Below are 14,769 nucleotides of genomic sequence, written 5' to 3' on the forward strand. Positions count from 1 at the left end.
TTGCAGTAACTTTCATCTGGAAGCTGAGATCCTAGGCTGTCCTAGGACCCCAAAACGATATTGATAGTCCTTGTAGTTCCTCTGTAATCGCGCCCGGCGCACTCGGACAAATCTGCCGCGATTTGACATTTTGCCGCGATTTGCAAATTTCTCAACATGTGAAAACAGCAGTTTTCTTGCTTTCATTTGCCAAAAATTAGTTTAACCTACCAATTACGCCTAGATCCTTGCTAAAGTGAGGCTGAACTCATCCCAAGTATATTTCACTCACCTTGAACTCCTAGAGGGAATTAAAAGCATTTTAGTATATTTTTCACTTCATTGCCAGCACATATAAAAGCATTTTGGGCCTGTGTTTAAAACTCCGATCTGTAATCTAAGCTTGCTGGGGTGAACTGAATTACAGTTGATTGCATTTCTGAGAACTGTGTGCTTTCCTTCCATTTCCTTGCATTGCATAAAGGGGGGAGGGGATTGCCAGAGAAAAGTGATTACATTGTTTTGTTGAAATCATATTGAGTATTTTCTGTACTGCATTTCATTCCACATTGCATCCATTTGAAACCATAAAAGTATTGTTGCTATCTTATCCATCCTATAACCACTCATCATTGATTATAAAGAAGTGTGCTAGTGCCAGACTATCCATTATTGATTACATATCAGATTAAGTGTGATATCCAATTATTAATTTATTATAAAGTGTGATATATATCTATATTGTTTAAATTCTCAAATAAACCTTTTAACTTGCAAAACAGAACTACTTCTTGGCTCAGTGGGGTCAGGGTTATTCAAAAAGAGGGGTGTTATATAGGGGTAGTCATCCAGAACGCATGAACTGGACATAAAGATATATCAATAAGGGTTTCCATTCAGTATCCCAGAATAGGCATTGACTTAGCTGTAGTGTTGAATTGACAAATTGGGGGCTCGCGCCGGACGTTTGGATTAGATCTATCACTTGTGCAGATTAATACAGCGTGCCAGCTGACCAGATACACATATCCGGTCGGAGCACACGCTGTGTTACGCTGTAAAGCACTCCTCAAAGGAACGCTCTAAGAAAAAGGTCTGTTTTGCAAAAATAAAATACTAATTTCTGTAAGTCAGGACAGAGACCAATCTCTAGAATGACGACCTTAGTAGACATGAAAATAGCCAGAGAGCACTTCTTACATAAGTTATTTGTGAGAGGTGAGTGGACTCACCAGGACCAGACGGTCTGGTTGCAAGCAATCGCACCCCAGATCACGGAAACAGGGTCAGATATATGGAGAGATCAGGGTCCCTTACATGTGGCCCTGAGTGAACTATATTTGGCCCCGAAGGCTAAGGATGAACAAGACAAGATGGTTAGGATAGCGGCATACCTGTACCTATATATATGAGACATGCAGGATAAATGTACTGAAAGCCAAGATCTGGCGAATAAGCGACAGATGGCGTTAGAGAAGGTCCAATCTGACCTGGTCTCTTCTGAGCAGAGGCTGCAGGGGAGCCAGGAGTCAGAAAATGAGAGTAGACAGCACATCATTAAAATAAAGAGGGATATGGACATCCTGCAACAGGAAAAGGCTGACCAGGATACCAGATTTCTGGCCTTGCAGAAGGAGTACCAAGAAGGTTTGGACTCCCTACTGCAGAGCCAGAAAAAGCTGGAGCAACAGTTAGACTTCAATAGGGCATGTGCTGAGCAGGTAGTCACCCTGCAAAGCCACCTAGATAGGGAGAAGGCAGAGAGCAATAAACTGATTTTGAAAGACCTGGATACCCAGGCAGAATTTGACCAGGAGCCCAGAAAGCTGGTGCCTTCCAAAGGCAAAGGGACGACCTGGCGGCACAGATGCAGGCTCTTAGTCAGGAAAGGGATACCTTAGGCCAGGAAGTCTGCCACTTAAAAAGGAAATTGGAAGAAAATCACCTGGCCCACCAGGGACTGGGTGACCTCCAAAAAGAACACCAGGACTTGCTAGAGCACACCAGGAGGGTGGAGGAGGCTCTGGCAAGACAGGAGCAGGCCAATAGGGACACAGCTCAGGAGGTAACCCTCCTGCAGCAAAGACTGGCCCAGTGCTCAAGGACCAATCAGGAAACGCAGAGAGAGAATGAGGCTCTCTGCCAGCACAATGATAGGCTCCAACAACAGGTAGCGATGCAGGAGAGACTGATAGAGTCTATTAAGGCCTTAACTGAGGAACTGAAGGCGCAGGCTCTTGCATTGCAACAGGGAGTAGGGGCGGATAGAGATGAGGTTCGCTGGGAAAGAGAAACTCCTGAGCATAACCCCAGGAGCCCTAGTACCAGAGGCCTTTATTTCTCTCAGTCCCTGGACTCTGCCACCCCCATGTCCCCTGGCGCACATGAGCACAGGGCCACAGGGATGGCAGATTACTATCCAGCCAGAAGCATGGGGCTCATAGGCCAGTACCACCCAGGAATGGAGGGGCGGGCAGCCGGGTATGGGCACCCAAGCACGGTGCAATTTGATGGGGAACCCCAGGTGAGTAGGCCCATTAAGGGCATCCTGAAAACCTCTGCCCAGTTAGGTCAGTGGGGGGGGTACCCATCAAATCCTGGCAGCAAGGAGGGATCTGAAGACTCCTCTGAGCGGTACAGGACACAGGAGACCAGGTCCCCACATTCTGCCAGCCATTCCCAGGCTCGCAGAATCCGGGAAAACCTGGAAGAACAGACGGGAACCTCTGGGAGCAGTGCCTCTGAGTCAGAAGATGAATGGACCAGGGTTACCCGGACCAAAAGGGCCAATAAGACAAAAAGGGCCTTGCTTAAGGACCCCTTAAAGCAGATTAAGGCAATCAGGAGCTTCATCACGCCGTATCATAAGAATGCCAAGTATTCTGTTTGGGAGCACTTAGAGTTGTTTGAGCAAATGATGGAGACTTTCCATTTGAAGGACAGCCAAAGCTGTATCCAATATGTAAAGTGGACATTCTCCCCAGAGTACTCCAGTTTCTTTGCAGGGCTGGAGGACCAAAATCATTCCAGGTGGTCCACCTATAGGGCGGCCATATTAAAACATTTTTCTGTTCATAGAAATCCTCAAGAGGCTCGCAAGGCAGCCTACAATTTACAATGTGGGGAGGATCAGGCCCCACAAGAATTTGTGCAGGAGTTAAAGCGTGCTTTTGCACAGACCACAAGAAGGGTGCGCACGGATAGCAGAGAATTTATTAATACGTTTTTCCATGCCTTGCCCAAATACATAATGACCCAGCTCGTGAGGGATTTTCACGAGAAAAGATCTTTAGACTGGGTCATTGAACAGGCGACCCGGATCTATGAGGTGTAGAAGCCAATAGAAAAGAAAAATAATGCGCCCAAAAACCCCAAAGTCAACAACACCCCTGCTGCTGCCAAGGTGGCAGAGGTAAAGGTCACCCCCGTTTTAGAGTTGGAGATGGGGGGGCCTAAAAACCTACCTGCACCTAATAATGCTAGGCCCAGAAGGTCCTCGGGCCAGTCACAGACAGGGAGCCAGGGAGGTAGTCCCACAAATGGGGTCCCTCGCTCTCCTGACTATGTAAGTCCCCGTTACAAGGGTAATCGACCCATCCTGGGTTATGTGTGGACTCCTCCAGCCCAAGGGGGGGGATCCAGCCAAGCACCTAACCCAGGGAACTTCCCTCCCAACTTCTCACAGGAGGGCAGAAATTCTCCAAATCCTGGGCAGAACTTTTTCCCCAGGTATCCACCCAATTTCCAGCCCCAAAATCCTCCACCCTTCTTTCCCCAATTCCCTGAGCCCAGACAACCGAATCCGGGAGAGGGGAGGCCAAGGGCGGAGGGGTATCCAAATCTTCCCAACCAGGGGTACTACCAAAGAAGGGATAGCTACCCTTCCCGGGATCAGCCCAGGGGAGAAAACAGGGCCCCGTATCAGCCTGAGCGGGTTTCCTAGTTAGAGCGCCAGGTTCAAAACATGGCGCGGGATCTGGGTCACATACTGAGGGCTCAGCAGAACCCTCAGATCGGAATGCCGGCGCAGAACGCACCCAACTCTGGACCTGGTGCTCCAGAACAATGACGGGGGCAGCACCCCGATAACTCACCGGTTCCCAGGGAGGAGGCACAAAGGGAAGGGGGGTGTAAAGCCTTGGAGGAAGCTTCCTTCCTCACTTGTAAACAGCCCCTGGAAACCCAGGAACCGGAAACAAAATCTCTTGCCCCTGAAAGCCTGCCTCCTAAGGAGCAGAGGGGGGGAAGGAGAAACAAAAGACCCAAACAGACTCAGTTTGAGGAGGAGGTACAGATCTTCCAATTTGAGGGAGAGGGATCCTCAGAGGATCCTGGGAAAAGGATCTTCTCCTTCAGAGAGGGGGGAACTCCTCCCAAAGATAAATGGGTCCCAAGGGATGCAAATCCAGACTGGGGAGAGGTGGAGACTGAGCTACCGCCGCCCACCATCTCATCCCAGAACCAACAGCAAGAAAATCCCCTGGTTCAAACCCATCCTGGTGACTGCCTCCAAAAAGGGGGGGGCGGCCCAAGACCAGAGCCAGGGGAACCCACAATGGCTCTGATCTCCAGTTGCCAAATTTTTCTTTCAGATTCCCAAGGCTCTCCACAGAATTCTGCCCAAATTTCTTCTCTTGCAATGTCCAAAACCAGAAAATTAGCCCACCAGTTGTCCAAAAATGTACATTATCTGTGCCCCCTTGAGGGGAAGGAGGGAAGATATTATGCCCCGGTACAAGTACAGGGGCAGGGTACAATTTTGGCACTGGTGGACACTGGATCTCAAGCTACCCTTCTGTCCAGAAGGGCCTTTGACGAACTGAATGCAGGAAGGGGAGAGAATTACCAAATTCCTCTCACCTCACTTCCTGGACAACTGCAGAACTTTGACGGGAAGGAAATTCCCGTCGAGGGGACGGCAGACTTGGACATTAAAATTGGGCGACACAAGTTGAAACACCCAGTCATAGTTGTGACTCCAGAGGGCACCCCTTGTTTACTGGGGAATGACCTCCTGAGGAGCTGGTCACCCTTAATAGATTGCGTAAACAAGGTCCTCTGGACCCAGACTAGCCGACCAATAAAATTAAAACAGAGTGTCAACCATGTTAGTTTAAACGGCACCTGCCACATGGTTGAACAAAAACCTGACCAAGTAGAATTTCACTTCCAGAATAGCCAAATTCCAGACGTGACAGTAATAGCAGTAGGACAACAGACTGGTGATGGAGGGTCCTCTCTATTTCTGAAAATCAACCTTCCTTCCAGTCTAAAGTGGTACTCCACGCTGGAAGGAAACACTCTGAAATTCTTTACAAATCCACAATCAGATATTACCACTCCTATAGTCCAGAAAGATGTGAAATCAGCTCAGAGCCTGGCTGATATTCAGCAAATTGGAGAGCAGTTGTTCATCCCTGTCCAGTTAAATGATGGGAAGGACTCTGTTCTCGCTCGAGTGTGTGTGAACAACGGTAAGAGCTTCATCAGCGAAGCCATGTTCCGCCAACTCCCGAAAGATCCAGCCATTCCCACCTTCAAACTGATAGGCAAATGGGAAATGGATCTGGAAGCACCTAATTCCAAACATCTCCTGCCAAGCAGGTATATGCTCAAAATCTCCATTGGCAACAAGAGCATAGTCCACAATTGTTGGGTCGTGCGAGACGTCCCTGCCGCCTTTTACTTAGGCAGTGACATTCTCAATCGCTTCGCCATTAGTTTGGACCTAATAAACTTCAAAGCTTGGTCCCGATTAGCGCATAATCCCATGGGCTTTGATGATCCAGAAAGAGCATTTAGGTAAGCTCAATTGCTACCTTATGCAGTTGAAATTCAGATCAAAGAGGAAGTCACCATCCCAGAAAGGACCCGACAATTCTCCCTGGAAGTGAAAGCTAAAAGAGGACAATATTTGCAAAACCCTGATGCTTATATACATCTAAACGCTTCTCTCCAAAAGCAAGGGTTGGGGGTAAACCCAACTCCATTAGTCAACATAGAACATGACACCATTCCAATAGAGGTGGATAACAGCGACTTAAAGAGTATTACTCTAGCCGCAGGCACCATTATTGAAATGGCGGTTGATGACCGACATTTTTCCATAGATTTAGGTAATGAACTGTTAGGGCCAATCCCCAAGGACTGCTTTGACAGTGACAGTGATGACAATACAACACCAGACAGGATTTTTACCCGGCATGGGGGGAACTTCCTGGTGTACACTTCCTGCCCCTATGGTAAGGAAGATGTGAGTTGTGACTTCAGGAGGGATGAGGTGATTTTCCAGGTCCATGAGGGCTGCCTGTCCCACCTGAAGCCTCCAGTCCAAATCAGCACTCTGACCAGGGACTTCTCCACCCAGCTGGAGGAGGCCGCTGAAATAGCCAAACCAGAAGTCTTTCCAGGCTTCAGGCAGATGGTGGAAGAGAGAGTCAACCTAGCTGACGCCTGTGTGACTCTGGAACAGAAGCAAAAGTTGAAACAAGTTTTCTTGGATTTCCAAGATCTCTTTGCGGTAGACTCATATGACTGTGGTCGCACTGACATCCACACAACAACAATCCCCACGGACCCTGGCATGACTCCTGTGTTTGTGAAGCAATATCGCTTGCCTCTCGCATCAATGGAGTCCCTTACTGAAATAATTAAGAACCTTGAGTCCCGGGGAATAATCCGTCCAGTTCACAGCACCTTCAATAATCCGGTGCTGGGAATATTGAAGCCAAACGGCCAGTGGAGATTCTGCGCCGACCTCAGGGAGCTCAACAAACGGGTCCATACTTCCCGATGGCTTCTGCCCTACATTGACCAAGGGCTGGCCCAGATCCAGGGGTCACAGGTATTCACTGCAATAGACCTGACCAATGGATACTGGACCGTGCCTGTCAGCAGGGAGGACCAATACAAACTGGCTTTTACCTTTGGGGGCCAGCAGTACACATGGACCCGGACTCCCTTTGGATACCTTAACTCCGGTAATGAGTTCAACATTTTCCTACATAAGGCCATGCCCGACCTGGGTGCGAGGGGTAACCTGGCTTATGTAGATGATGTCCTCATCAAAAGCTCAACTGTGGAGGAACACATAGCGGAGATCCGTTATGTTCTGACACAGTTGAGGGCCGCCGGAGCAAAACTTTCCTTTCAGAAAGCACAGTGGTGTAGAACCCGTGTTAATTTCTTGGGGCATGAGATTACTCCGCAGGGTCTCTGTCCCCAGGAAAAGAAAGTGGAAGCACTTCAGAAACTGAAAGACCCCACAACTCTGCGGGAACTAAGGAGCCTCCTTGGACTGACTAATTACAGCAGAAAGTTCATTGAGGGCTACGCAGAGATCACCAGACCCCTGATTCATCTCCTGAAGGAGGGGGTCAAGTGGGAATGGGGTCCAGAACAATCCGAGGCAGTAAGACAACTCAAAAGAAGCCTCTCACAAGCGCCTTGCCTAGCTTACCCTGTCAGAAACAAGGAGTTTCGCGCCTTGAAACACCTGTGTATAGGCGCGTTACAAATACCATATCATATCATATCATATCAGTTCTTCCTGGAGACAGGGTTCTCTAATACGTGCTTGACGGCAGTATTATACCAAAAGCATGACAAGGTCAATAAAGTAATCTCCTATGCGAGCAAAACTTTATCCTCTGTGGAGGAAAAATTCAACGATTGTGAGAAGGCACTCCTGGCAACGGTGTGGGCATTGAAGAATTACCACCCGTTTATCCAGGGGGAACACATCATAGTGGAGACTCCACACCAGCCTCTGCAATATCTCCAAAGTGACAGAATCCGGGCCGGAAATGTGAGTAATTCCCGAATTACTTCCTGGATTCTGTCAATGCAAGGCTTTCCTGTGGAGGTCAGATATGGCCAAAACAAGAAGAGTCCCCTCGCGCAAGGTCTGGCTGACTTGCATGATTGTGCCAGAGAAAACTGTCTCGAGGACGAAATTCTGAAAATCAAGGACAACACGGAGGCATACCTTAATTCCTCACACAAAGTCTTTGAAGAAGACAAGTGTGAGGGAATGCCCACTGTGTATGTGGATGGATGCTCTTACCATGTTGGCAACGACGGGGAGAAAGAACTGGTGGCCGGCGTAGGGAATGCATGGGTGAATGAGTCCCCAGAACCCTCCGCTGGATACAAAATTGGTCCCCGAAGTAGTCAGGTGGCAGAATTGATAGCTGTGCATCAGGCCATCCTCACTGCTGTCCAGCATCAACTCCACGAACTGGTCATAATCACAGATTCGGATTATGTACGGAACGGGTTCGTGGAGCACCTGGTTAATTGGAAAACCAGAGGCATGTGATGTGCTAACAACAAACCCTTGAAACATGGGAAGTTGATCCAAAACATTGATGATCTGGTCACCTCGAAAGGAATGACCATCTATTGGAAGAAGATCAAGGGTCATTCCAAAATAGAGGGACCAGACAAAACTGGAAATGACTTAGCTGATCAGCTGGCCAAAACCGGGGCCATCCAAGGGGATCTAAATGAGATTGAGTCCCTGTTGGGGGAAATCCAAGTCCCTGCTATCACTAGGTCCCAGACAAATGCTCACAACGACCTTTCAATTGCACAATGGAGTAAGGAGACCCCTGATGCTGATTTGATTACCGCTCAGAAGGGGGATCCAATAATTGGTAAGTTTTACCAACACCTTGAGGACCCTGAGAACTTTCCCTTGACGGATACCGATTATATTGGGAAAGAGGACCTAAGAGTGTTGATGAAATGTCCAAAAATGTTCCGAATCCAAGACGGTTTGCTGGTAAGGAAATCCAAAGCTGGCCACGATCAGTGGGTGGTTCCTACCTCATTCCGAAGCCTGATGTTAAGTCACGCCCATGATGCGGCCACCGCCGGTCATAGGGGGTTTCACACAACACTGGAAATCTTAAGAGAGGTTGCATACTGGCCACACATGGGGCAGGACCTCGACCAATACTTGAAGGGGTGTCTTGTGTGTGCACAATTTCAGCCATCATCCCTCACGCACCGTGCGCCTCTCCAAAAGAGGGGGATGACACTGCCATGGTCAGATTTACAAATCGACTTTGTAGGCCCTGTGATTCGCTCTGCTAGGGGGAATAAGTACATGTTGACTGTGACATGCTTGTTTACCAAGTGGGTGGAATGTCTCCCAGCCCCAAATTGCAAGGCAGAAACTGCAGCTGCCCTGATGATTAACCACATCTTTTCCCGTTTTGGTCTACCTCAAAGGATTGAGTCAGACAGAGGTAGCCACTTCACCAGTAAAGTAATGACAAAGATGTGGGAGATACTGGGGGTCAAAAGGAAGTTGCATATTGCTTACCGGCCAGCTTCTTCTGGGGCAGTAGAGAGATATAACCGAACCATTGTGAGCATATTAAAAAAGTTTGTGGCAGATTCTGGGCCAAGTTGGGATATCCGATTACCTCTGGTCCTAATGGCGATCAGATCTACCCCTTCATCTGCAACCAAAATCTCACCATTCGAGTTGATGACTGGACGCAAGATGGTGCTTCCTCAGCATTTGCTCTACAGGACCCAAGAGCAGACACTGATAAATGCCTCCACTACTCATGAGTATGTGGAGAATTTAAGGAAACACCTCCAACATGCTTTTGCTTACGCTCAGCGGAATCTAGAAAGATCGGCTGATAGCATGAAGACCCACTATGACCTAAAGACTTCCAGGAAGGAATATCAGGTGGGGGACCGGGTCTATCTATACAACTTCCAAAGAAACCAGGCAAAACAGCGGAAATTCTTGCCTACATGGAAGGGACCCTTTGAGATCATCGACAAGATCTCCCATGTGGCCTACAAAATCCACATCCCCAAAGGTCATTTGGCAGAGGGGGAAGACAAGTGGGTCCACATTAACCAGTTGAAATGTTGCCATCCCAGGCACACTCTGCAACAACTGGAGGAATCCTCTGGAATCCTAGCGGGTACTGTCTCAGACTAATTCAGTTCCAACCATAAAACATACCACATCTAGTCTCTAAAATATTGTGATTTGCATGAAACTGTCTCTTAGTTATACTGTTTTTTTTTTCAAAATAAGAATGTAATGTTTCGTTATGATGAAATGCATATGCTGCCCCACTATCTCAACAGTGGTGGAAAAATGTCTATGAATAGGTATTGCCGCTCTTCCTTTGTCGTCCTAGGAGAAAGAAAACCTGGGGACGGGCCAAGGAGGACGATCCGGAGACCGGGAGCAGAGACGCAACAGGCCCGGGGTACCGCCCAATCTTCCCATCAGGACCGGCGAGGAGAACCGATCATTCCGACCGGATGGAGAAAAAGATGCTGAACTGTGCCATCTATTGGAAGAAGATGAGGAAACATCCGAGGTCTTGCGAGTCCCATTAGTGAAATAGAATGGCCATCGCAAGAGGGGGGCTTGTGGGATGTTTTTATCCACGCATCCAAGCCCTACCTCAAAACTGTGCAGTACTGACATGGAAAACATCATGATGGCCAGAGCTTCCCAGAAAATGCACAGGGAAATGCATGAAGAATAGGCTGCCACTCATTTTTGCCGATGTTATGGGCACAGAAGGACACTGCCTAAAACCACCATTGGACTACCCACACAGTAGTCTGAAACCATTGGGAATGGCAATGCTGATTGCCAAAAGCAACCTAGAACTGTGGGGAATTCATTTTCTTAAATCCCAAAAAGGGGTGCAGTACCAGTACTCACCACTATCCAAAAGCCGGCGTTTTAAAACAACACCAGACATTTGTGTAAAACTGAATAAATGAACCCAAAGCAGGCCAAAGAAAGACTTACTAAGAGGTGGATACAATTTAAAGTTATATTCTGAAGTGACTTGAAGGTTTATAACAAGACTGGCTGAGCTCTGCAGGTCTGCAGCGGCTTAAACTGAAACTGGATTTAAAATTACCAAAAATCGAAATGTGTAAATAAACTGAGGGACAGACTTGTGACTGCCACATAGTTTGTCACTGTTAAAATGTCATAGTTTTTAACTTAGAATCAGCATTCCAGCTGCATGTGTAAAAATTGTTAGTTTTATTTGAATGCAGAAAACTGGGTAACTAAAAGTGACATTAGCTGGGGCCTGGCTTAAGGAACTGGATTCTGCCCGACAACTTCCCCCCAATTGGAGTGAAACTGGATCCACAGCAGTTCTCAGGCCTGGCTGCATTCTGAGGGGAGGTTACCCCTCTCTGATTGAATTACCAAGGGACTGCTAGAGACTAAACAAAGGACCCAGGCAGAGGGTTTATTGGGGGGAGGCCATAAATGGCTTCCTCTTGAACAATGGGCCTTCCAGGGCCCAGGCAGATGGTTTATTAGGGGGACCGTAAAATAGCTTCCTCTTGGCAGAAGCTGGGAGGGGCAGGGTCTCTGAGCTTGGCAGAAACTGGATAAACTGGTTTTTACACCATGTGACCTGAAAAGACACACCCCTGTTGGCCAGAATATGATTCTAAGAAAGATGTATAACTCACAGTGCGGACTTGTCAAAATTATTTAAATGATACCATAATTCTTGTGAATTTTCTGTGCACGTTTTAAGACGCGTTGGGAATTTGTGTGATGTTTTGGGGCAAAACCCCGCTATTTATGGATACTACAGACTCTGTGTTTAAGCTAGAGACATGGGAATTTACTGGAGTATGTAAGGACAGGCCGTGTATATGTGTATAATTTTTAATGAAGAACCTAGGTTGCATAACCCACTAAAATCGAAAATAAGTTGCCATTTTTGAATGCAAGCCCTCAGGAAGAGCAGAGTTTGAACAGAGTATACCTCATGTGATAGGTAATATGTACATGCAATGACAAACCACTATGTATTTGAGAAATGTGTATTTTGATCAAATATAGATTTGTGTGCAATTTGACTGGGGAGTGTCCTTTCTGCAAGCCATTAAATGACATCATTCTGACACACAATCCTGCTCTCCAGTGAGAACGCAAAGAATTCTCCAACCTATCAGAACTCTGAAGGGGTTGGGCCTAGAAAGCTAGCCTCTCCACCCACTTTCAAAACACATAAAAAGAGACTGCTGGGACAGGTAGTATATATATATATATATTGTTTACATTCGCAAATAAACCGTTTAAACTTGCAAAACAGAACTACTTCTTGGCTCAGTGGGGTCAGGGGGGTTCCAAGAGAGGGGTGTTATATAGGGGTAGTCATCCAGAACTCATGAACTGGACATAAAGATATATCAATAAGGGTTTCCATTCAGTATCCCAGACTAGGCATTGACTTAGCTGTAGTGCTGGATTGAATCCTCTTACAATGCCTCAGCTGTAAATATGCTGCAAGATCAAGGAAAGCATCCACAAATAGGGGTTGCCGAGCCAGGGGGCCAGTAAACCACCAATAAGTGGACACAGAGTTTCGATGGGAGGGAGAGACGTACCAGCATAGCTTCCATGTTGGCATGATGACTAATAGTAAGAAAGGAGCCACTATAGCAGAACTTAAAAATAATGGCTTTGCCCACCCCCTTTCGGGGAAGCCAGTCTACATGCAGTATACTGTACTCAGGCGGCAGTAAATGCACAAGGACCGAGCCTGATGTATCATCAAGCCACGTCTCAGTGATGCACGCAAAGTCAGGGGGAAATCATCAACCGACTCATAGCAATGCGTACATTGTGCCACCAAGGAATGAGCGTTCAGTAATAGACGTCCCCCACATAAGGGAACCTTACTCGCGTAGTAAATCCAGTGGAAAGCACAGTAGATGAAAGTGCTAGTTTCAGCAGTTGGCTTTACGTGAAGACTAACAGTGTTGGTGACCCAGACCACGTCCATGGAAAGGAGCCCCCTGAGCCGACCATGGCCCGTACAGGCACAGACAGGCTTAACTTTGGCGTGACTTTGGTGTACATGTTGCGAGCCCGCTGCTCCTGCCCACTGCGTTTGCGGTCAACCCACTGTTTACATGTACACATGTTAGCGCAGAGGCCAATCCCCCAGGAGCCAGGTAGCAGCCACTGAAGAGAAACTGCTGCCTGGTGTGTGCAGGCAAGAAATGAATGAAAGACTGACCGCCGGAACGAGCCCTGGGGTGAAGTGAAGGGCAGGCAATCTTTCCCTGTAGTCACGGCATACAAGGAAAACAAAAATGTCATTCAAATAAGCAAGTTGAAAAAAATAACATTGCTTAAATGTAAAATGTTGCTAAAGTGAAAATAAAAGGCGTCCAGTCAAGTGCCACGGTCAAAGACCATTAAAGGAACCAAGCAAACAGTTTAACTAAAGAAGAAAAGGAAAACGGATAGCAGATGCGCTAACTATCCACAATATCAGGAGCACCTCAGTGCCAACGCTAAGCATACAACATTGAGCAGAGGCGAACAAACACTGTACCTTCAGGGAGAAAGCCATGTGTGGAACATTAAGGGATTAGCTTTCACCATGCATTAAAAGGCCTTAAACACTCCCGTTTCTCCTCTTTGCACCATTGATCATGCAATAATAATTTGATTCATACCTCTGGTATTATATGGTCAATTGTGCATCTTAAATTCAGCTCACCTGTACGTTCTGTGCCCACCTTGGTACCCTTCAGAGTTCCTAATTCTGCTCTTACAAGCCATATATTGTTTGAAATAAAAATAGCAGTGATTCCAGCTGGGGTGAATGAGACCTCAACAGCAAGAAATTGTTCTGAGTGACCCCAACATGTATGAGTTAGATGTGGGATCCTCACAGCCACCAGCCACTTAAACAACATGCGCCAAATTACAGAGTTTTTTCACTGGTGCAATTGCAAAGTTGCACGGTATTAGCATTAGGTCAAAGTTTGACTTATTTCTAAAAAACAGTGGAACATATTAGTAAACCATTGCACCATGACACGTGCAGTTTGGCATCTTATTAATATCAGGTCAAAAATTGCCCTAGTACAAAAAATATATATTTTTGATGCATTTTTGCACCAGGGTAATATTTGTCCTAGTGCTAGTACCGTTCTGTATTATCGCTTGGGTACATATTACGCGGGTGCAAAAATGCTGTGAAAATGTATCGTTTTTGCAGGAAAAAGGTTTCTGTAATTTGCCAACTCGTGCGTTTTATGAGGCTTGTTCGCCCTTTTTACATTATCCCTTCCAACCTCTTTAAGAAATATTAGAAGTTATTATTTCACTGTTTACATTTGCAGCTATGAATGAATCAATGAAAAGGCTTGTTTTGTGTAAAACTTTATATAGAATTGCATTGGTACATACGTTTGTTTCATTCAGGTTCTGTCTCATTGCTAAGCACGGTCATGCTAGTAAAATGTGAGAGGAGGACTTCTTTCCACACACAGGCAATACAACTCAATACATTCATTAATGTGTTTTACCTGACCAGCCGTGATGCGGATTAACCAAAGGCAGCTGCCGCCAGTCGCAGGTAACACTGTCCTTGAGTTGACAGTGATAGTTCCACTCGGCTCATTGAGCAAAGTTCTGCAGAGATCTGTAAGAAAAAATGATTGCATTGAGTAGAACTTCCAAGGAATGCATCTACTCTTCCGGAAGCGCATGGGGGATTTCCGTGTGTCTCTGGTAGTAAAGAGCAGGTCTTTAAATAAAGAAGAACGACATAAGGGGACACATCTGAACTGGAACTAGTGAGCATTTATGCTTGGAAAGAACACTTTCATGGGAGAGGGTTTGTATCATTGCTAAAGATATTTGACACTTTGTCAAAGATTATGCAATAACTATGTGAATGTGTGATGTTTGAAGGCATGTACTGCACAATATCAAAAGTGTAGCTATTTCCACCCGACAAA

At 46.6% G+C, this 14,769-nt stretch overlaps 1 protein-coding gene across 3 annotated transcripts in view; it reads right to left on the bottom strand.

Moving 5' to 3' along the window:
- Positions 1–14,769, bottom strand: part of LOC138503506 (embryonic protein UVS.2-like) — a 283,894-nt gene that overhangs the window by 138,875 nt on the left and 130,250 nt on the right. For all 3 annotated transcript variants that reach the window (XM_069623293.1, XM_069623292.1, XM_069623291.1), the window contains one exon: positions 14,335–14,450. In XM_069623293.1, the coding sequence (XP_069479394.1) occupies positions 14,335–14,450 (116 nt within the window). The remainder of the gene's footprint in view (positions 1–14,334; positions 14,451–14,769) is intronic.

Source organism: Ambystoma mexicanum, chromosome 11 (assembly GCF_040938575.1).
Source record: "Ambystoma mexicanum isolate Mex_15411 chromosome 11, UKY_AmexF1_1, whole genome shotgun sequence".
Classification (NCBI taxonomy): Eukaryota; Metazoa; Chordata; class Amphibia; order Caudata; family Ambystomatidae; genus Ambystoma; species Ambystoma mexicanum.